Source organism: Pteropus medius, unplaced genomic scaffold (assembly GCF_902729225.1).
Source record: "Pteropus medius unplaced genomic scaffold, Ma_sr-lr_union100, whole genome shotgun sequence".
Taxonomy (NCBI): Eukaryota; Metazoa; Chordata; class Mammalia; order Chiroptera; family Pteropodidae; genus Pteropus; species Pteropus medius.
Window position 1 is genome coordinate 38,422,096 of NW_024344378.1, and position 24,808 is coordinate 38,446,903.

The 24,808-nt window shown below is 40.8% G+C and overlaps 1 protein-coding gene across 2 annotated transcripts in view; it reads left to right on the forward strand.

Annotated features, from left to right (window-relative positions):
- Positions 1–24,331, forward strand: part of ARID5B (AT-rich interaction domain 5B) — a 170,992-nt gene extending 146,661 nt beyond the window's left edge. For both annotated transcript variants that reach the window (XM_039871903.1, XM_039871904.1), the window contains 2 exons: positions 14,633–14,831; positions 18,230–24,331. In XM_039871903.1, coding sequence (XP_039727837.1) covers positions 14,633–14,831; positions 18,230–20,383 — 2,353 coding nt within the window. In that variant the 3' untranslated portion in view covers positions 20,384–24,331. The remainder of the gene's footprint in view (positions 1–14,632; positions 14,832–18,229) is intronic.
- Positions 24,332–24,808: the final 477 nt, after the last annotated feature.

The following is a 24,808-nucleotide window of genomic DNA, read 5'->3' on the forward strand; positions in this document are numbered from 1 at the left end:
TGTGTTTTAATAACAGCCATGGATGGAATGAAGCAAGACACAGTCAACTGAACAAACAGGCCACTTACTTTGTTAGTTTGAAAGCTAAAACACAACATAAATTGATGGTTGCTCTTCACATAGTTACCATTCCAGCTTCAACCCAGAAGCATAACACCTGCCTTTGGATCATACAAATGCATCTTCAGATAATGTCATCTAACTCTTAGTCATATTTCTTTTGAATTCAACTATATTTTTATCTGTATTGCATTTAACATAGAGCCACTTTTAGTATAGCCTATTCAATGAAATGTGGAATGTTTTTGTATGTATAATTATAGTAAACTGAGTTGGGTTTAGTACCTCATGAAAAATTCCCACAAAGCATTCCCAAGAGATTGCCTTACTTGAGAGTGTTATAATCCGGAAGGATTTTGAAAAATTGGTAATAGGAATTCAAATTATTACTCTTCATAGCATTGTTGCCAACATAGTATATCATTTTCTTAAGTGAGAGTGTTACCGCTCTCAGTATTTAATACAAAAGCCCACATTCTCACACTGTACCTAACAGGTATACTACAGAAGTCTTAGTACAAAATAGCCTGGTATCTCAGGCAAGTGTTTTGTAAATAGCGTTCAAGGTACCATAATCAACTTGTTTTTGACCTATGATTCAAGGTTTTAATCAGAACATTTTCATTAGAAACACTGTACTTTCAAATAGCTTCTATTCTGATGGTGAGCCTCTTACCTCCACGTACAAATGTTCCCAACACCTGACCATCAAACTTAAAGGACCAGATAGCAATTAAAATTAGAAAAAGAAGTTATCTCAGCTATTAGCTAGCTCACTCAATTAAGGAATGAAATATTAATCAAACATATTATAAAGCATTACATGGTCAAAAAAACAAATAGATAAGGATGAGATGGGAAAAAGATTGGATCTATTGTGTGTGTGTGTGTGTGTGTGTGTGTGAATGTTACATTTACTCAAGCAGTTGTGCACATTAAAAAAAAACGCTCAATCTTAAATGAAATATCAAGATATATTCTTTTGAAGATTGTGTACTTTGTGTCATGATTTACCTCTTCCTGGAGTAGCAGAATCTTAAGTGCCTTTGATTAGTCGAATTGAAAAATTCTAGTAGAGATACCTCAAACTTTAGCAACTAAGAAACATTATTAAAGATTTTTTTTTTTTAATTTCTCTTCTCTCCTCATTCTTAGGAGTAGAATGGATATTTCACAAAGGTTTGGTTTCCCATTGGATTAAATTTTTTAAAAAGCTATGTCTTTGAATTTGAATTACGAATTTGTTTGGTCAGCGTATATCAGTCAGAATCCAGTAAAGAAAACAGAAACCACCCTAGGTATTCAACAAAGAGAACTAATTATTGGAGTTGCTTAAACAAGTGTTGGTGTGAAGCACTACATCACTCTGGAGGTAATAACCACAGTTTTCCCAGGGCTGGACGGATAGAGAAAAGAGGTTAGGGTATTGCTACCCAGAAGTTCAGAGAGTGGGCCCCACAGAGCTAGGGTTCAGACCCCCTCCCAGGGAAAGGCACCCAGCCCATGCTGGTATTCCAGGAGCTCAGAGGAAGAGCCTTGTGGAGCTGGGCTCAGACCTAGGAGGCAGTGCTCCCTGGTGCTAGACCTCAGAGGAAATGCATCAAAACTGTTCTGGGATTACTGAAAGAAGCTAGAGGCTGGAACCAACTACTGCTGCAAAGTTACTGTTGGGTTGGCACTGAAATGAACAGCAAGCAAAATAGAAAAAAAGAGGTCCCTTCTGCCCTCCCTGGCCTGGTAGGGCCCCATTTGCAGGACCTCAACAGAAAAAGGGCTGACAAAAAGAGACATGTAATTTTCAGGGACCCAGTCCCAGCGTTGCCAAATGGCGCACAGAAGGTGGATTTGGAGTCGAGAGACAATAATCCAGCTGCCAAGTGGGACCCCAAACATGGAAACCCCTGTGCAGAACCTGAAGCCCAGGTTAGAGCACAGCTGTCCCCAGGTGATTAGAAAGGTCCTCAACCTTTCCTTGGCATTTCTTTTTGCCAGTTAGGCCCCTCTAATGTTGTTATGATCAGATACAGGGGTATCTTGAATAGTTAGTAATTAATAAGGGTTAAGTGCCAAATTTTCCAGATGATTGTTGTTTTTTTGTTTTTGTTTTTTTTAGAAAATCAGACTCACAATAACGCCACTCTCACTCATTTGAACCTTTCAGGATTTCAAAGGAGTCACCCAAATTCCTGTGAGCTGTGGTGGTAGAAAAGTCTAGGAACTACTTCCCTAGATGCCTTACTTTAATGATTCTGCCAGAGAGAAGGGCAGAGGACACTCTGATCTGTCCGGGGACTTGAAAGAGCTCTGCTTTGATCAAGACACCATGGCTAAAACTTTACTTAGCGATTATGGTAGATTTCATTCATTCTTGCTAGTTCTAGGCTGTGCTAACACAATAAAAACAGATGACTAGATTGGTGAAGGGCCACCGTTTTCAAGAAGGTTCAAGGAGTTGGAAGGGGTCAGTCAGGGTGTTGTGGCAAACGTCCCATCTGGAGAAGTGCTTGGAATTATTTAAAGCCTTCCAAACACGATCAGAGCCTTCGGAGCTCCACCCCTGCTGCTGGTTCATCTGGTCTCTCACTCTTTTCACTCTAGTATAGAAACTTGGTCCTTTTCCTACTTCCCTACCACCAGCTTTGCTTCCCTAGAAAACGAAGAAGAAATGAGTGAGCTGCTATGCATTATCCACTGATTTATTTTTCATGCAGTGTGGTTCATGTTTCCCGTAAATGTTTTCATTTTCCAAAAGAAAAAAATAGCCAGTTCCTCAGTAAATGTTACTTGTATATTAGTTGTGCACTTTGGGTTTATTAATGAGTGTAATAATGAAAGTGTGGGTTGTTAAAAAGAATCAATGGGTGTTTTTATTTAAGGCATAGCAGAAATGGTACAATGCCTGTGAATGCATCATTGTCGTTGAAGGCCTGACTCGTCTAAACTTGCCTCTGATTGGTTTAAATCAAATAGGTCCAAGCACTTCATAAAAATGTCTTTGTCAGCCTGGTTTTGCTTCCAAACCTATTCATCTCTGTCAGTTTTTAATATTAGTACCAGGCTCCTGGCCATAGTCCATTAGTACTGTACTTAATTGCTCATGTTACAGATGATCACCAATATAAAAAGCATTAATGTTTCCCCATCGCGAGACTGTTGCTACGTAGATGTCTCAAACTTAGAAAAGCTTATGAAGTGTGGTTATTCTGGACATTTCTTGCTCAGGATTTATAGATAAAGTTACTGTAGATTATAATGCAAAGACAAATGCCCACCGCCTCCTGGGCAAGACCCTTCTAAGTGGAATATTTTCTTTCTTGTCCAACTCCTTATTTAAGGTGCCCCAAACTGCTTTCTTTTATCAATAAAGGAACGAAAAGGAAAATTGAAACTTTTATGGAATTTCCTTAGTTCGATTTTTCTGGAATAGTAATTCACTTTAAAGGCTTTGTTTTCACATGCATATTTATTTTCTTTTTAAATGTTTTTAAGCACATGCAGGGAGAAAAAATCCTTACACAGAATACCAGATTACTGGTTTTGATTTTCCTGAATAAATTACACGGTCTGTTTCTGTGGAACACATGAAGTTGTTATTAGGGATTGAAAAGGGAGCATTAAGGCAAATGTACTTTATGATGTGCTTTCCTGAGTATTTAGAAAATCAAAATTTTAAACAAATGTATTTGTTTGTGGGGGAAATGAGCAATTACGCTGCATCTTCTTGAAGACTCCATGCCCAATTTCAGGTTCTAACCTTTTGATTTTCCTGTAAGCATTCCTCAGGCAAGACTGTCATGCCGCCTGGCTGAGACGGCTTCCTTTGCAGTGACTTGGGGTGAGCTGTACCCAAGCCAGATGCATTTGGGCAGAACCCGAATGACAGTCAGCTGGAGCTTCGGCCTTTTTTCTCTGAAGGTGGAAGGCAGGGTGTGGGAGGTTCATGTTTTAAGTAAGATAAGTGTGCGCTTAAAGGTAAATGCCAAAAATATATCAGGTTCTAAGGAACTCAGCTAATTATATTGTGGGAAAAGGCCAAGGGAAATTAAGGTGCATTACAGTCCTGCCCGTGTCTGTTCATGTCCAGGACATTGGTATATTCTTGCTCATTTTGACGCCCTCGAAGTTAATCAATACAGGATTCAGAAAGTCACGGGCAGGATTGCAGCATTTTAGATTCGAGAGATCTATTGGCGATATTCTAGACCAGTGTTACTCAGAGATGTTTTCTAATCCACCTGTGAACTGTTTGCTACTAGGCCGTGATGAGGCAAGCACAGCAATTGCAAATAAGCATTGATACACTTACATAGCAATCTGCCAGAACAATTTTATGTCTTTCGAATCTAATAGAAAATTAGGGCTTGTATTTTGTATGCCTTTTTTAATTTTGCCTTTTCTAGTAATTTATTTTTATGGTGTTTTACAAAAGTATCAGTAGGCAACAGATGAGACATTTAGAAAACTAGACCTTCACTACAGGTCATTGGAGAAGCACTGCCCTGCACCAGTGGTCACAAACTCAAATGTTTATGGAGGCAGGTAGCATAGGTAGTGCAGGTGGCCGGGTGGGAAAGTTGGAAACTGGCACACACAGCCCCGGGCAGGGAGGCCCAGTGGAATCAGCCTTAGGCGGACACAGTCTCTGTGCTTCCAGACCTTCTTCCTCATTTTCGAGATAATTTTTATTATCTCGTGAATAAATATCAGGTAAAATCACCTGACTTACAAATATTGGCTCCAATCTTTCTGAAAAGAGTTTATATACCGTAAGCTAAACTAAACATCCCCATGGGCAAAATGTATCCAACAGGCTGCCAAGTTCCATGAGGACCAAACTATCTTTGGCACGAGGCTAATCCAGTCTCTGCTTAAGTGCCCTGCAGTTGAGAGGGCAAGGAAGTAGCGTCACTGTTGAAAGCACTCTTCATCTAAACACTCTCACATGCTGAGCTAAGCACCTTCTGTGGCTTTCCATGGACCTCGGCATGCCTTTTAGGGCTGCCTCGTTCCTGCGCTCCTTTTCCCAGGTGATGTGCCACCATGTGCTTGGCAAGGCTCTGCTCTCAATTCAAGTTTTCTTGTTCCATTCGGTCAAGCCTCAGAGAAGGATTTACAGACCTTCCCCAGCTTGGCTTGCTCTCGTGTAGATGCCTTCAATTTGTGTCACTCAGAATACCCGAAGCTAGTCCAGATGTGGCATGTAGTACTTTTGGGGATGTAGGCAGTGTCAGTCTATCACTGTAGCTTAAGATTACATTTGAAATTGGTAAGCAGCCCTCTCCTGGTGGCCAGCTTCTCGGGCAGGATAGATTTGCCATTTGCATGGTTGCCTTTTTCCTTTGCTGCTGCCCTTAAGAGCCAGTAGTGTTTTTGAACATCTGCCGTGTGCAAAACACTTTCAAGAATAATGAAAACATATGAACCAAAGAATTTAGCATAAGACTGGCAAACAAGGAGCAGGTGCCCATGCTACCACATTCACAACAGAGATCACTAAGGGAACATGATGCTGCTTCCTGTGAGCCTCAGAATTCTCCCCAATATGGCACCCCCAGCACTATTGCCAATGCATTAGAATTGGGAGGTGCTGTGATCCTTGGCTTAGCTAACTTATCATATGATCCGACTCATACTCCATATACCTACGTGAAAAGAAGTTAAATAGATAAGGCTCTAAAAACCTTAGAGGTAAGTAAGTAATAAATACAAATAATAAGTTCAACATGGATCAAAGAGAGAGAATTGCCAGATGGAATGAGCCAAGTCTTCCAGGAGGATCTAGAATTTGAAGGATCTAGAATCTTAAAGAGGTTAGAACTTATGATTGATCATCCTATGATGCTTAAAATAATTCAGATGTAGAATTCAAGAACAATAGAGAAACTATTTTTGAGGGCAAGGATTGCTTTCCTTGAGAACCCCCAGTGCACCCCACACAGCATCGTGATCATATCAGGGACTCAAGAATTAGGAATCCAATGATTTAAATTAAACCCAAACAAAAAGAACAGTTTTCTCTAGGAAATGTGTGAAGAGATAGGGAATGAGGTGGTGGAAGGGGATATCAGGAAAGTTCTAAGGCTGAATTTCTAAATTGGATACACCAGAGGCAGGTATTTTAGTTTATCCTCTCAGTGTCTTTGAACTCTCTTGCCCTGAGGTCCAGTGGGTTGGCCATGCCCCATCCTCACCGATGGTGGCGTTCACCAGTCTATGGACTCACATCTTCTTCCTAAACACTGTCTTGGTAACGGGGGCTCTGGCCAGTGGGGACTCTGTTGGTAACACCTCTGCAACACTACCACCCAGGCACTCTGATCTCGAACCTTTCCCCAAACCCACAGAAGGCCTCCTGGCTCTTATCAACAACCAGCAGCCCAGGAAATCTAACCCAAAGTGCTGAGACTTAAGAAGGCTAAGGCTGTGCTGCTGCTCTTTTGTCTACACCTCACCCAGCTTGTTCTTACAAGGGACCTGAGTTGAGTGGGTGGGTATAAGCGCCCTATACCTGGAGTAGCTTTTTATCATCTATAAAGAATTTTTCCCTAAAGAACAGTCAGGTAATTTCATAAGCAGGAGCCTCCGTCGGTATCACTCAGCATGCCTAAAATGCTCTGATAACTTTCCAATGCCTGGATATTTCCAGAAACTTTTAAAAAGGAAAACAAAACCCTAGCCAGGCCCTGGAGTAGAAAAACTGGTTTCTGTTTAAAAAAAAATAAACAACAGCCTTTGAAAAATCTCTATTTAAAAATTCTTAAATTTGCCTCTAAATGCAAGTTGTAATTAATAGAAGTTAGAGTTTACACAGTTGAGTGTAAAAACACCCTCAGGCACAAACTAATCAAGTGTGTATGTCATCCTGTAAACTACAGCAAGTTCTTTGTTTGACCCAAAAAAAGCCTGCCAAACAGCAGTTTTTCTTTGTCAAGCTCTTTTATTGTCTCATTTTTGTTTTCACTCTATCTTCCCCCACCCCCACTTCCCTTTGAACCTAGCTATCGTATTTAAGAAACTTTGCAGGTCCCGTGTTTTATTGATAGTTTTCATCAAGCATGAATTTAAATTTGAGAATAGATTAGGTGTCTTAGCCTCTTTTCTTTTTGATAAATAACAAGAGGTTTCTACTTATGATTTTCTGTCCTCAGGGCTTTATCATTAAGATTAAATAACTGTACTCTCAAGCATGCCACTGCACAAACATCTTTTCAATTATGTGAGTAACAGATGCCTTCACAAAGGAACTATTGAAAATTCAGAAAGCATGTTTCCAAAAAAGAAAGGGGGGAAAAAAGTATCAGATGACAGAAGAATGTAATTGTTTACCATTAAAATATATCCTTAACTCTTCCACTGAAAACCTCTTGGAACATTTTGGTTTTTGTACAAGTTATTACAAAGTTTGATCAAAATAATAAATGCTGGGGGGAATTATTGAACATTTCAGAAGCTCTGGAACCCATGGTATCTCACGGGCATGAGACTTAAATGTAATAGTTGGTTGCTTGTTTTTACATATAGACATTGCCTACTTTAATTTGTGGCGTACACATCATATTGCAAATATCGTCGTTATATTTGTCTACTGTTCTTGAAATAATGTTCATCTGCCCTTGAAATGGATTTATGCAACTTGATTCCGAGTTAGTCATTGTTTTCTCAGTGAGAAGAATTGTTGCCATCTTGGCTGGCTGGCACTGAGGAGGGCTGGGTGCTCTTTACAGTCCCTGCTCTCCGTTGTGAGCCTGTATGTTAATCCCTGAGGCATAGTCAGCCCTTCTTATATCCAGTCAAACTTTCTCCAGTGTGGTCTTCATTTGAAAGACATGGGCTAACATCAATCTAGATACTCTCATAAGTGTCAAGGAGGCTTCATAGAAGCAGAGTCCCATAGGGGCTTTCAGTCTAGCTGGGGAGACTATCCGAACCTCAGACTTGGAAAGATTAAGTGTTACAGGGTGAAATTCATGGGGGATTCGGTTCTTGATTTTCTCTTACCATCCAGCATCAAGTTGGGCCTAATCCAACTAGGGTTGCTATCTTTTAGAGAGTTGTAGCACATTATAAAAGCATTAGTGTGATCAGTGCCCAAGCCATAGGGCTGCTTTTGTTGTAGGAGGTTGACCCTTTGTTTCCACGTAGGTCTGTTGCCTCTGAGAAAAGGAGAATGTTCACTCTGATTCTTCAGACAGTTCCTTAGGAGCTCGAGATTCTGTTAACCCAAGGGTGATCATTTCAGTATCTTCCTTATGTTGGTGCTTCTCAGACCGTGTTTAAAGATGCGCAGCTATCTTGCTGAGATAAAGGCAGCTTGAACTAGCAGAGGCAGGCAGGTCTGTGTTTGAACTCAAATTTTGGCACATGGTAGCTGTATACCTTCGACTAGTCATTTAATCAACTTTACTTTGAACCTCAGTTTTCTCATCCATAAAATGAGGATAATGTACCTGTGTATTATTCTTATTATAGTGGTTTAAGTTAAGACATACAAAGTACCTGGTATTAATAGGAACTTAATATATGGCAGGTGCTATTAATATTGTAATTCCTACTCAATAACAATCTTAGGCTTCTCTAGCCCCACCTCTCACCTCACTGGTAATCCAGGCTTCTGCAGCCCATGCAACTCCAGCTCAGGGCCTGTTGTCCTTGAGCCACCTCTCACACTGACACATCTTTATGGGAGTGAAGCCATCATCTTGCTGGGTCCTGGCACCATGTACTTTTCTTTCCTCCTTTTGCTTAGAGTCACAGTCACTCCAGGGCCATGGAAGAAGGTGTCAGTTCTCCACGGGTGCTAAGAAACAACTCTCCCACCACTTCCAGGGCCAAATGAAACTAACACCTTCAAAAAGTTTTCTTGTTCATCTTCTGCTGCTCCTTAGTAGGTCACAAAGCCCTCGGTGAGCAGGTCGTTTTCCCAGAAAAGAGCTTTTCTGAAGACAAGTCTCCATGTTTTGTTACTGATAACAACAGGCCACATACCTTTCAGGTATCTTAGCATAGAATACAAATGATGCTATTCATAGCTACTTCCTTTTTAAAAAGCTTGGTACAGTTTACCCTTGGTAGCTCATGGGCAAGCTAAGCCTTGTACGTAGAATCCACGTTGCACTCTTCCCGCCATTTTCTTGGTTTAGATGGGTCTTGCCATAGGCTTCTTCTCCATGGCCTGCATGTCAGCCTGACACCTCCCTCCATGTTTTGGTACTCAAAGCTTTCAGTTCACATCTTTGTCTGTTGGAAGGTGACATCAGAGGCCTCTTTCTCAGCTCTCGTGGTTACCGATATTTTGCTCTTCACGCTGCACACTGTTTTTTTTCTGTCGTACTGAAACTCACACCATGAAACGGAGGGGATCTGTATCCGGAGCCCACATTTTTCTCAGATGGAGCTTGGCTTTTAAAAGAGCAGGACCAAAGCAGCACAGTTGCTGTTGTACTTAACGAGTATTGCGCCCACCAAGGGAACATTCCCACTTCTCTGCACATTGACATAGCACGTTTGTGTATCTGACTTTGGTTTTGGAATCTACTGCCCAAATGCTCTTCTGCCATTTTGAGAGTCATGGTCTGGAACACTGAGAGGGGAGCAGTATGTGTGATTAGAAACTCTCTATACTTCTTGGAACCTTAACAAATGTGTGGACTTCATCTTCAAAAAAGAAAAATACACCTTTTATTGGCTTTATATTTGGTGAAAGATTGCTTCCCACACTTCACAGTGAAGTTATGTTTTCAATTTCTGGCTCAGAAGGGAAATGTCTAGCCAAGCTTTAGAATTTATCAACCCCAGAATCAACTTGAAGATGTAATGACTCCATTTGGGATCAGATCAGGTCCGAAGCCCCAGAGGAACCAATATGTCATTTCTTTTCTACTGCCACAAAAATACCTAATAGTATAAGAATAGTAGCATTTTTGCCTTGACATGCACACCACCTTTATTTCCCTCTGCCCCTAAAATATTCTGTTCCCAGGGCACCAGCAGATCTTGAGGCTAAGAATTTTTCACTGGTTCGATACCATAAAAGTACCTATGAAGTAATGAGGGCGAGGGTCAAATACAACCGTAAAGATTTCCCACTTCTTTCCCCAACTTTCCAGATTGAATCAGTTCCAGACATTATTATAATATCATTTTTCAGAGCTCTAAAAATAGATGGATTCTCATTCCTCCTCTTAAGCACTGTTTGCTAAATGTTTGGGCCCAAAAGTTCAGTCATTCCATGCAAACATTAATCAATACAGAAGACATTAGTGGTTACTCGCTCAGATGAGATTTGACATTATTCTTCCTCTGCCCATGGGGAGGGGAGGGGAATTTTGCCTAATAAAGATGAAGGGTCTTTTCTTCTTTTGTATGAAATGCAAATGATGAGGACACGTGCAGTATACATTTCTCAAACGTGAGGCTGCTGCTTTTTGTTGAGAAGGAGAGCGAAGGCCCTGGAGGATTTTAGAATTTGTAAATATAAAATTATCTGCCTTGGTGTTTAAAAAAATAATAAAAGAGAGAAAGAGTTGGCAGGTTGCCAGATTACTTACATTACAGTAATAGATTTGCTGACCCCTGACTTCTGCTGTAGAGAAATGTATTGAATTTTTCATAATATCAGATGAGGCAGATCTAAAAACCTAGTACACTGAGCACCATTATTTAACTTGAGATTTAACAAAGCTGAAATCTTTTCAAACCAGCAATTTCTTGTATGATGGTAATTTAGTGGCTCAGATGCTAATAAATCAAGGTTATAATGCCATTGGTTTGTTAATTTTAATTTGGGTTGATTTTAAGTCATCTTTATTTTTTAAAAAAGAAGAAGAAAAAGGAGAAAAAAAAATCTTTCTTTTCACAGTGACTGAATTTAATAAGAATCTCCGTGATAGCAAAAGGCTCCCCTACTGTTTCTGCTTTGGGGTGGAAAATGTTATTCTTGTATTATTCCTAGGGAAAAAAAACTCATGCTGCTACAAATCTTATGCCTATGGAAAGATGTTATTTTTTAATACATAATGGCTTACCTATTTCAGATCCATTAACAGCATCATAAATAAGCATTTTACTAATCTGAAATGTGAAATCTGGGTAATAATAAAGACCCATTTATCTGCCCAGCTTTCAATCCCAGGACTAGATGTAGATGAGGGGGGAGTATGGGGGGTGGGAGGAGGATCTCGCTGGATTTTCTAATGAACATATTGCTTCTTTTCCCCATTACTTCCACCCACCTAAAGCCCAACCCGTATTCTTAGAGTTGCAGTCCTTTGAAAATATTTCTCCTGTGTAATGAGTTCTTGGGGACTGGGCTGCATTTTTGCTTTTATCTGTGCAGTTTAGAAACTGATTAAATCTTTGTTGTACTACAAATATTTGAGGAATAATCATCCGCAAGGCACAGGCATTTTGTGTTATACTAAATTCTTTGTACAGTACAAACCTACTCAGCTTCCTGCACTGGGCAATGTTAACCTTCTTTGGCTAACCTGTTTTTAAAGCTGTCACATGTACATTAAATGTTTTAAATGTTCAGAAACCTATAATAATTTCGTCCTCTTGTACTATAAAAACTTCTAATAATCAAATGATACGATCATATCCTGTGGGATAATTGTATTGTACCATGACAGGATAACTGAAAAAACATTCAGTGAAAATCGCACCTAACAGAAATCACTATATGAACAGCAGTTGTTTGGGTGCCATGCAAGTCCATGCCATTCTTCAAGGGCTTAGTTGGTTATATTTCTACTTGTTTCCTTTCAGCTGCTGCCTTTTTTGTTTTATTTTAGGAGGCTTTTTTCCCCTGAGCCACTATAATTATCTTTCAGTGATTTAGAATGGAAAAAAAAACCACTCAGTTGACCTTTACACTCTCTCTCTCTCTCTCTCTCTCTCTCTCTCTCTCTCTCTCTCTCTCTTTCCTCTTCCCTCCTCCCTCCCTCCCTCTGGAAGCCTTGAACAAGCAGGACTTGTGTTTGGATTCAGTTTTACCTTAGTCATGCCTCTTTCCAGATACAAGAAACATTTAATTCCAGATTTCCTGCTTCTGGCTTTAGGCCTTTGACCAGCAAAGTGAAATGTATTTTTTACTGCTGTCGGCCAGCCAGCTGCTGAGTTGAGTAAAGGGTGGAAAAAAAAGAAAGAAAAGAAATGAAATGGAAATGTTGCCCTGCCTCTTGAACCTGCAAAATTGTATAAGGAAATTAAAAGTCTCCTTAGCACCCATCTAGAGAGCTAGATTGGCCCAGGACTGTCAGAACCTGAGGTAAAGGCTCCTCTGGGGCTCACTTTGGGTGTCTCTCCCACCCAATTCTCTCCTTCCTCTCACCCCCCTTCAGAGGTAATTCTGTCATCCTTCTTAGCAAAGAGGGTGTCTCATGGTGTCACCATCTCAAGAAGAGAATGGAGTTGGAGGGAAGAGTGGTAACCATTGGAATATCCAGACTTCAGTGCTCCTTGGATTCCCATGGCAACCAAACAAAAGTAAAACAAACCTATCTGCCCCAACAAAAAAATACGTTTTCACTGAAGTCAATTTAAAATATTTTTTTAAATTTATAATATTCATTGCATTTCCCTCCTGGGTAAAATTCCCCAACCTGCCAGTGTTGAAGGGGATAAAGTCCCTGGCGGAACCACTCAGATAAAAGGAATTGGGGAGAATGTTGGGGACTTTACAGATGAGACAAATAAATTCAAGTATGAACAAGATTGCTTTTTTCTCTCTTCTGCTTAGTTATGCTTTTTATTATATAAACATTAACTGTAATATTACAGTGGGAAGCAGGTATTTGGCAGCCATATATTATTTTAGTAAGTCTACATGGAGAGAACAGTTTCCAGTTTTAGCAGCTGTAACATGTTTAAACTCAGTTTGTAATGGGATCTGAAGATAACTATTCCCCATGGGCTGTGTTGATCTTCATGGCTGGCCCACTGCCAGATGTAGGGCTCGAAACTATTATTCACGCCTCCTTGCACATACCTTGTCCGAGCATGCTCAGTAAATGAATTTTGTTCCTAAAATGCTATAAATTGGGATTTGATTTTCTCATCATTTACTTGGTATTTTATTAAAGAGTGAAATAGTATGATCACAAATGTCCCATGTCTGTACTCGCAAACCTGAACAGTTTTGTATGTTGTTGAGATCCAAATTGCATAGTTACAAATCAGTTTCAGGATCGCAACAAATATCCAAACCAAAGAAGTTTCTGCCTGGGAGTTTTAGTTTAAAAATAATTAGAGTTCCCGATATTTGAACAGATTTATGTTGTTTATAAGCCAAGTACATTTTCTTCATTGAGTCAACTTGTCTTATTTAAAACAAATTATGTTTGCTGTATTAAAGTTCATACTTTTAAGGCTGAGTCTTGTATTAATCCCACAGTGAGTCATTAATCATACCAAATGCATTATAAAAACTTTAATCACTGAAGTTGAAACTGAGAATGTAATGCAATCCATCCCTTTTAATTACATCAGCTATTTTTCCCTTTCAGATCAAGAGCTACGTCGCAAAGGGGAAACAGATTAAAACTAGAGCTGTTTGATGTTCTCTTTTTAGAGCAATTTTATGTACTTTGTTTAAAAAGTTGTGTAATTAAAATGCTTGAATTTTTCAGCCCTCTGATTTTTGTGGCTGGAGTGGTCTGTCTGCTTTCCTTCTCACAGGGGCTCTCTTTGACTTGGTACCCCAAAACAGAGCTCCTCATGCCAGAGTCACCTCTGAGCTGCTGGATAAGACAGCTGTCTCTCAGCCACTGTGCTTACCTCTCGTTAAGCTCTTTATCTTAAGTGGTTGGTCTATATTTTGATATGAATGAAAATATAAACTGTGGAGATGGGCAGAACTATGTTCAAATTCCACCTCTGTCACATGGTGTGACTCTTAGGCAAATTATTTAACCTTTTTGGGCTTCAATTGTCTCATCAGTTAATAATAATAGGAATTATTATTATCATTCCATATGGTATGATTATAATAAATAATATGGTAATTTGCTCCATAGGGATGTTGTAGAGATTACACGAAATAATTCGTATTATGTACCTAGGATATTGCTTGGCAAATACTACTACCTACTAGAATATAAGCCTCATGAGGTCAGGAGCTTTGAATCTTTTGTTTGCTGCTGTATCTCAGTGCCCAGAACACTGCCTGGCACTCAGGAGGTGCTCAAAAAAAAAGCTGTTGGCAGAATGAGAAATGAACAGCAGCTATCATTATTGTTGCTCTCATTGTTGTGATGTTGTGGTTGGCACTTAGCCAGGTTCCACGGGCAGTGATGATAATGTAACCTTGGATGCTTCTATTAGTATCCGTGGTGTGTAGATTCACAAAACCAGAAAGAGGTCTTGCAAAGCAGAATGTAAGTCACCAAGTTCTGGTTTTAGCCAGGGAAGTAGATCATGAAATTGTGGAGTAAGTTTCTAGAAAAGCATTAGCGTCACTGGAGATAAAGTTATTCAATAAATTGCTTGTACTGAGAAAAGAAAATAAACCCATAACATCAATGCTAATGGAATTACCTTCCCTGATTGATCATCTCTCCTGATATCTTTTCAGATTGATCCTGCCATATGAAAGATTCATTAAAGGAGAGGAAGATAAGCCCCTGCCTCCAATCAAACCTCGGAAACAGGAGAACAGTTCACAGGAAAATGAGAATAAAACAAAAGTATCAGGAACCAAACGCGTCAAACATGAAATCTCTAAGAGCAAGAAAGAAAAAGAGAATGCCCTGAAGTCCCAGGATGCATCCGAGGTGAGTTGCTCTCCTCCACAGAAATACCTCTGTGAGATGAGCCCTGCCTGGGGGTCTCCTGGAGTCCTGTACCCACAGCTGGGTCCCTGCACAGCTGCAGCACTAAATGATGAAATCGAATCACCTCAACTTCACAGTTCCCCAAATAGTGGACCTTTCAGTTTTCTCGGTAGCTGAAAGGCAGTGCGTGGTATTGAGTGGGATAGGCCAAGAACAGGATCCAGAAAGATGTGACCGTCTTGTAGAAAACTGGTAGCGAATGATAGCTTTGAGATAAAAGGAGCTAGAGCTTCAGCTGTGTCAAGCCAAGGGACTCCAGTTTGAAAGATGTGGCCTCTCTGCCGTTTCACAACCAGTCTATCTGAGGAGGTGGTGTGACTTTAAAACACGCTTTGTGGGACCTAGCAGGGAGGAATGGTGAAACTGATGTGCTATATGTTTGCAGGACTGTCCTGAAAACTTTAGAGACTTGTTTGCCTCCTGTAATTGACCTCTGTGCAGCAGCCTTTGGTTGAGACCAATTTAGAAACATCTTAAGTACATATTATTTATGGGGAAATTTTGAAATGATTCCTCTGAAACCATTATTATCTCTTATGTTAACAGGTAGTTTCTGAACCTTTTAAAACAAGCCCCAGCTACTGGCAGTCCCCAACAGTTCTTCGGTAGAAGCCATTACTGTCAGCATAGAGCCAGTCATGGAGGCTGATCTGGGCTCTGTTTCAACATGAATAATAAAAGCCCTGCTGCCCATTTAAAAAAAACAAAAAAAACCTCAGCAGCCACATTTGGAGACAGCATGTTCTAGGATTCAACCCCAGAGGGAATTTTGTTGCTGATATTAAACACCCCCTAAAAATCAGTTTTATAATGAACACATAGAGACTCCCTAATTAAACACTGGTTTAAAACATGCACACACACAACACACAACAGCCTCCTAACTAAGATTCAACTTACCCAACTGAATCCCATGTAAGAAGATAGTATTAATACTAAGAAGAAATTTATTTTTGTTTTTATTTCGTTTTTACAATTATTTTAAGCTCTAGTAATTAAAAAGGGGGTGGGGTGGTGCAGAGATTTCTAAACATCTGCAAGCTTGCTACATAAATGGCCAAAAGCAAGGAAATTCCAAGTTAAAGCTTACATTCCATTCTTCCTTTATCCTGTTGGCCTGGTGATTTATTATAGGGTTTTGGATCAGTGAGTTCTATTAGATACCATATGTACAGCATTGCCAAAGCACCAGGGGATAAACTGAGGACCAAGAGGCCAGCTGACCTTTGAATGGCTCCACTTCAGGGATGAAGTTTGAAACGGTTGGTTTGTTAGTTGTGGAAGGAATCCTTAGCTCGCGCACTGAGCCCATGGGCTTAGGAAAATGACCGTGGTCAGGAGTAGAGACTGACCTCCTGCAGTCCATAGAAACCCGTAAAGCCTTAAGGCTCCCTGTTTCCTATAGAGGCACCCTGTTTCCTATAGGTGCCAAAAGTTCTCTGCAGTGTCTTGAGTGACAAAGGTTATCCTGATGGGATTATCTAAATGACCTGGAATCTCAGACCCTCTCTGAGGTTGACCTTATTGTAAGAATTTTCTCCAATCTCCAACATAGACCCATGTAATTGACCAGGTATATTTCTTCTCATTGATTACATGTTTGGAGTTTTGGGCTTGGGTTTTATTGTTGTCGTTGTTTTTGTTGTTTATAATTTTTGATGCTTTCAATATGAAGCAGTGAACTCAGTGGAGATAGGAGGGCTTATAAAAAGCCTGCCTAGTCAAACCCACTATCTTCAGGTAATTGGATTGAAAGTTGCATAGTGGGAAGATACCACGTAACATACTAAGGCAGATCATAAAATGCCATCCTAGAAAAGGGGTCTTTCACCTGTTTGTGCCTAGCTTTCAAAGACCTCCTAAAACCTTTTTTACAACTAAACGCATAGATCTCCATGTAACTGAAGGCCTAAGTCATAGAAACCGAGTGTCCCTTATGGCCCCACTACAAACTACAGCCCCATCAGAAACTAACATTTAAATGCAGTTTGCCTTTTTCCCTTGCTGTACTTATTTTTCTATACTTTCATGTAATGTATAAGCTCAGGAGACCAATGATGATTGTTAATGTAGAACAAGTAATGATCTTTTTACTGGAAAAGGCAGCTATTAAAAAAAAAAAATGAAAGATAATAAGCCAAAGCTCTTAGGTATAATAACACATCCCTAAAAAACAGGAATATATATAATTAGATTTAAGGAGAAATATCTATGAAATGGGTATGATTCCTTAAAAATTTTTTTCTTATGTATCCTTACACCAGCATCCTCAGTCTTACCCAAAGATGCTAATGTAGTCGACACTTCTTAACAAAGAAGAATAACATTCAAGGGATGAGGGGGAAAAGGATCAATTCAATACAACTGTTTTGGAACTGTTCTCCACTAAGATATGTCGGGGCAGAATGACAGAAGTTTTGAAAGAGCTTGTCCGTCAGCTGGGGCACAGATGGAAAGTTAAAATGGCCTTCTGAGGTCAAAGTTTGCACAGCTACATAATGCAATGAATAGGTCGAATTGTGCCCACAACTTCTGTCAATAGGGGCGCATAAAGAGCATCCATCTCATTGACTACAATTTATTTCAATGAACAGAAAAGCTGTATTTGTGGTGGCACTCACTGCCTGGATTTTGACAACTTCATTTTTAGCTTTAATAGAAATGTAGTTTGTTGCAGCCTAGAAGGACTTAAGAGTCCTTTGGTTTCTCAGGTAGACAGGCTGATGTTGCAGCTGCATAAATTTTCAATGTTTTTAGCTTTATCTGCATGTCATATGGCACTAAGTAGAAATTACTAACACTTAAGCATCGCTAATTTTATGCATCATATTAGACACCTTAGGACAGGATTTGCTCTCTCAAAGGAAGGCAAGGAGTTATATTGAAATCATTGTTTGTTGTTGACATTGGATTGGTTGGATTTTTGAAAGAGAGACTTTAAAAAAAATCTTTCTCCAAAGTGCCATAAAGCACAACATGTAATTTAAAACCCATTTGGATAATTGACTGATTTGACAAGAAGACAACCTCAGAATTAAACTATATATTAGAATCAAGGAGTGATATGATTGTATACTGTCAGTATATAACACTTTGATATTTTGATAGGTGTCTCATAAGGGACTAAGTGAATATGCATATTTCCCCTAATGTTTCTGTAATTTAGATTTCTTTGTTTAGAACCATGATTGGGGAGTGATAAAGCTTTACAGAACCTCCATGAGCTAATTGACAAACCTATTTTCAAGAAAAACTGCTGTATGTGATATTTTATTTCATAGAAAAATGTGTCAATGCATTTGGCTTCCTCCTTAATGTCTTTTGCAATATTTTATCAGGTTTCACCAGAGCAAGAGAAGGAACAAGAGATTTTAAACCAGAAAAGCATCACTGAGCCTCTCCCAGCAGCAGACATGAAGAAAAAAATGGAAGGGTACCAGGATTTTGCAGCGAGGCCCCTAGTGTCCACAGCAGACCCAGAAAGGGACAACAAAACAGATCAAGGTACCAACAGTGAGAAGGTGGCAGAGGAGGCAGGAGAGAAGGGCCCTGCTCCTCCACTCCCTAGTGCTCCTCTGGCCCCTGAAAGGGATCCAGGGGCTGGCAAACAGTCTCTCACCTCTCCCAGTGTTCTGGTGGACGCAAAACAAGACCCCAAGCCCTGCTGTTTTACAGAGAGCCCTGAAAATGAACTCCAAGACACGTCCTTTCCCGGCTTCCCCAACACGCAGCCGCCACTGTCAAACCAGAGCGAGATGGAGGATGACAAAGTGCCCGCGATGGCAGATTACATCGCCAACTGCACCGTGAAGGTGGATCAGCTCGGCAGCGATGACATCCACAATGCACTAAAGCAGACCCCAAAGGTCCTTGTGGTCCAGTCATTTGACATGTTCAAAGACAAAGACCTGACTGGGCCCATGAATGAGAACCATGGACTTAATTACACCCCTCTGCTCTACTCAAGGGGCAATCCAGGCATCATGTCCCCACTGGCCAAGAAAAAACTTTTGTCACAAGTGAGTGGGGCCAGCCTCTCCAGCAGCTACCCCTACGGCTCCCCACCACCTTTGATCAGCAAAAAGAAACTGATTGCAAGGGATGACCTGTGCTCGGGTTTCTCCCAGGCCCACCACGGCCAAAGCGCCGACCACATGGCGGTCAGCCGGCCATCGGTGATCCAGCATGTGCAGAGTTTCAGAAGCAAGCCCTCGGAAGACAGAAAGAGCATCAATGACATTTTTAAGCATGACAAACTGAATCGATCGGATCCCCACCGCTGCAGCTTCTCCAAGCATCACCTCAGCCCCCTTGCTGATTCCTATGTCCTGAAGCAAGAAATTCAGGAGGGCAAGGAAAAACTCTTAGAGAAAAGAGCCCTCCCCCACTCCCACATGCCCAGCTTCCTGGCTGATTTCTACTCGTCTCCGCATCTCCACAGCCTCTACAGACACACTGAACATCATCTTCATAATGAGCAGACGTCCAAGTACCCTTGCAGGGACGTGTACCGGGAGTCGGAAAACAGTTCTTTTTCTTCCCACAAACACCAAGAGAAGCTTCATGTAAATTATCTCACCTCTCTACATCTGCAAGACAAAAAATCAACTGCAGCGGAAGCCACCACGGATGACCAGCCAACGGATCTGAGCCTTCCCAAGAATCCGCACAAACCCACCGGCAAGGTCCTCGGCCTCGCCCACGCCACCGCTGCGCCCCAGGAGAGCAAAGGCGTCTCCCAGTTCCAGGTCATAAACAACCAGAGTCGAGACTGTCACCCCAAAGCCTGTCGCGTATCACCCATGACCATGTCGGCTCCTAAAAAATACCCTGAAGCGCTCTCAAGATCAGGAAAACCTCACCATGTGAGACTGGAGAATTTCAGGAAGATGGAAGGCATGGTCCACCCTATCCTGCACCGGAAAATGAGTCCTCAAAACATTGGTGCGGCGCGGCCGATAAAGCGCAGCCTGGAGGATTTGGACCTCGTGATTGCTGGGAAAAAGGCCCGGGCAGTGTCTCCCCTGGACTCCTCCAAGGAGATCTCTGGGAAGGAGAAGGCCTGTGAGCAGGAGAGCGAAGGCAGCAAGGCAGCGCATGGTGGGCATTCTGGGGGCACGGTGGAAGGCCACAAGCACCCCCTCTCCTCCCCTATCTTCCCAGGTTTGTATTCTGGGAGCCTGTGTAACTCGGGCCTCAACTCCAGGCTCCCAGCGGGATATTCTCATTCTCTACAGTACTTGAAAAACCAGACCGTGCTTTCTCCACTCATGCAGCCCCTGGCTTTCCACTCGCTTGTGATGCAAAGAGGAATTTTTACATCACCGACAAATTCTCAGCAGCTGTACAGACACTTGGCTGCAGCCACACCTGTAGGAAGTTCATATGGGGACCTTTTGCACAACAGCATTTACCCTCTAGCTGCTATAAATCCTCAAGCTGCCTTTCCATCTTCTCAGCTGTCATCCGTACACCCCAGCACAAAACTGTAAGCCCAGCTCTGCCCAGCATCCATGTGGCGTGGCTAACAGAGCTTCAGTCCTTACCCTGGGAGAGATGGCTTGTGGAAGAATTACAAGTCAGCATTTCTTCTAGTCTGGGGGTAAGATCAGTTCCAGCCAAAGGGGCCAAGAGAGGAGGTGAACACACCTGATTTTTCTGGGACGACACCAGCCTTGGCTGGTCAGTCTTGAGCCCCTTCCGACACAGATGCCCTTGTACCCCAGATCGTTCACTTTGCACGGGAGTCTTGTGAAGGGATTTATGTGTCTCTAGGAAGAACTTGGAGGACCCCGTCTGAGTTCCGATGGTCAGGAAACAATCTGGGCAAAAAAGGGGCAGGCATTTCAAAGGAAGGGGCAAGGAAGACTGGCAAGCATATGCCAAGGGATGCCCCTGTTTTCATAAAACTCTCCAAGGTTCAATCAATGCAATGTATAGTGAAACTTCAATAGATCTTTCGTTTGACACTATTAAACAATCCAGAGAAGTAAACACTGTTAAATTGACTGTATATATTTGCTTCTTAAAACTACTCGTATCACTGTTTGCTCACCTAATTTATATACAGGTAGTTCCATTCTCTCCCAGTTCCTCTCGTCTTTTTTTTTTAATTAAACAGTATCGCTTTTGTTTGTAGGTCTTTTTTGTTCCGTTTTGTTTGATTTTGTTTTGTTTTGTTTTAAAGGCTGACTGACTGTCCTAGTTGTTGATGTGTGTTTGTAATTTTTTCCACATCTTATCATTTTGAGCAGCTTTGGGTGGTAAAGTTATTGTTTACAAATTGAAGCAACTGATTCTAGTGGAACAAATGAAAAAGAAACAGTTGAGCACACAGTAGTGCAAAGAACGTTCCTTTGCAGATCCGCAACTTATGGACTTTGTTCCTCACAAATGGCATAGTTGAAAGAGCTTATACACTGCTTACCCGACCAAATGCTTTGCTTTGAAGTATTGGGTTATGTGAAAATATCAAGCATTGTACTTACCTTATCTAGGCTGTGAAACTGTCCTACATACCAGAGGAATCATAAAAACAAAACCTCACTGGCAGCAAGCTGCTGAATAACAACAGAGTCTAGAGGACATACTTGTGGGCTGCACAGATATTTTAGGAATTTCAGAAATTAGAACAGGAGCCAAAATGATTTACATTGGTGTTGGCCCTGATCCCTTTAAAAAGTCCGGGAAAAGGGGGTTGGGAAGAGGATGGAGCTCGACTATCCAGAAGAAAATGAGCAGCTGGAGGCCCATGAACCAAATACCTTCCCTGGGCCATGGTCTTTCATGTAATAGGTAGTCTCGTTGCCTTCATCAAGTTCGTTTCTTATTGTTCTCAAGAAGAACCTCCCAGGCCACATCCTTGGGGATAATTGGCATACTGGATTACTCATTTCTAAAGAAAGTCATCCTCTTTCGGTTTATGGGGCCGTGTTTTATGTGTACGCATGCACATACGGTGGTTGGTATCATGTTTGTAACCACCTGGCAATACAGTCCGCTTTCTGATTTATTGTTGGAAAGAAACGGTCAAGCTGTTCAAGCAGTCAAAAGATGTGGAGAATGTATATTGTCATTCTTGCCACTTTATTCCATTTGCTGCCGAGATGTAACATCAAGGTGGATGCATTTTCTAAGTGTATTAAAAGTCCATTAATACAGAGAATGATTCTCTTTCGAAGTCCCATCCCTGCTGATAAGACTGCTTTGATGAACTCCCCAGCCAAACCTCCCCTCCCCCAACACTACCAGTAGACATTAGAACCATAGTTAATCAAGTCTTTTACCTCTGAGATATTTAATTCAATTCTATGGAGATTGATGACAATTTTCAACTTCTAAATAGGTAACTCGACTGCAAAATAATCAAAACTGGTAAACAATGAAACTGCGGCTCTTAAACGAAGCCATGCATGCCGTGCATTTGTACTGAAATGTTTCCATGATACGAAGCCAAATATTCAATGTAACATACTTAATATCCAAAGGTGGAAACAAAAGAATGTAGAGATCTAGTGTTAAGAGTTCCATTTGCTTCAATTAATTATTTACCTTCCTGTGGAATAATATATATATATTTAATAGAACCATAGATAGACTAGTAGAATTTAGATTATAAATGTGTGAGTGCAGATTATCCTGCTATTGCACAAGATGGGGGGCGGGGGAGGTGGGAGGGGCGGGAAGATCTCAATTCCAGCTGGCAAAATGCTAGCCAGGACAGATATAAGAAAGTTGCACTAGATTGAATGGTCACAGAATCAGAGGACATGGAAGAAAAGAAAACTCCAGTGTTTCTGCAGCAGACATGGGCTAGACCGTATGTGGTTTCTATGAGTCGGTTTCTCAAGGAAAATGGTGATGGGCGGGGTGAGGGGCAGTCTGTCCCTGGTGGAGCTCACCTATCCATTTGGAATAGGGGGCATTTGTTTTCCCCGCCGCGATGATTTCAGTCTGGTTTCATCATGTTGGAGTTCGATCACACCATTTTCAAACAATGTTAACATAGTCCAGCTTTTGTTTTTCTCATCTCTTCCTAGAAGAGACTAACTGTTTCTGTCTGAGGAAGCTCATACCCTCAGCAAAACATCAGGACAAATAAAGAGAAATGGGGGGCATACATTCCCAACAGAAGCAGTGTATTATTTGTTTTAAAACTCCGAACAGAGATCTTGGAAATCTTTCAAAATGACCATTGAATTCTTCATTGGCTGAGAACTACGGTTTAAAAAGTCTTAAATAGGGCTTTGTTTGCATTGTTTGAGTTCAAGGGGCCTTATTATTGAATGGAATTGCACAAGCCTATCTTTGTGCAATCAACCATTGTTATTGGTAGTTCTGTAAAGGAAACTGTGGAATCTAATTGGCAATAGAGTCATAAATCTATTTACTGAGTGTGGCTTCCAAGAAATGTTGCAATTCAAAATGCACTAAGTCCGTGATTTACTGGAGATTTGGAGAGTCTAAATAATATTTTTTAAAAGCCTTTCCATGGAACTTCTGGTTTAACTTTTGGCAACTCAACATAAAAAAGGAAAAAAAAAAAAAAAAAAACCAGCCCAACCACGTTTCAGAATTAAGTATTCTCCTAGTAAGTGATTGGAACTTGTAATATTTGCCACAGGACTGACTTATTTATTTACTAGCTAGAAGCTCTTAAGTTCACTTGTTTATCAGGGCATATACAGAAGGGTTTGTTAAAACTCAATGTTGACTTTACAACTTTCTGACCTGGTGCATGAATTCTCAAGTACTGTATTTCACTGTGTTGGTGTGTCTGATGGAAATTTCGAGGTGATCCTACAAAAATATTTTATGTAGTGTGCCTTCAAAGAGAACCATTTATTTCTCTTCACTTGTGTCCCACAAAGTCACATTTGGTGGTGGTCAGCCAAGTCCCATCTGGTCCAGTTTTACTCTTGTCCCAGTTTTAAAGAAAATTGGGAACAAGTTTGCCCTGGTGAGACCTACACCATTGCAATGATTATCTTGAGCACTTAAATTCCAGTGTTGGCTGTTGATGTATTTGATATTCTGCTTGTCTCCCCATGGTTGAAATATGTCTGAAGAATAGCAGCATAATCTCTTGGCTGTTTATACTTTTTTAAACTTTCCTGTGTTGTAAATATTGTATACTTTTGGTGATTCCAGCTATGTAACCTCTGCTCTGTAAGGTGATTATTTGTATATAGCAACGTGGCCCAGTGATATTATATAGTTTCCCAATGGAGAGGTTATTGAGTAACCTTTGCATTAGTTTAAACACTACCAGAAGAATGCTGAGCCAACTATAAACACTCAATTTTGTATGTTTTCCAAATTGTACTTATTACTGCTTTTGATACTGTATTACGTGCCAATAGTTTCCCAATCACATAGCAGGCAAGAGATATTTTGTACTTTTTGATCCACTGTAATATTTAATAAAAAACGTTACTGTTTCCTTTTGGGTGTGAGTAATCTGTCACTTCTTCCTGAGGAGCTCTGTGGCCTCACCAGAGTACTTTCCACCCTATTGTCTCCAAATTGGATAATAGCAATTACGATGATGATGAGGAGGAGGTCTGCAGTTTGTTGAGAACCTACTGATGCATACAGCATCTTAATCTCCACAACTCCATGTAAAGATGGTTATGCCCATTTTACTGAAAAGAAAACTGAACCTTAGAGAGGTAAATTAACTTGCCCAAGATCACCTGACTAATAAGTTGGCAGAGTCAGGATTTGAACCCAGGGCTCTTAAGTCTATGATTTCCTTTATAGCCTCCACTCCTCTCCTGGCAGATAACAAAAGTTTTATTTATTTGTTTAGTCAACAAAGGTTTATTCATGCCTCAATTGCCAGGCAGAGTGTCAGTAGCTGGGAATACAATGGTGATTAAAGAATACATATTATCTCTGGAGCTCATAAATCTTAC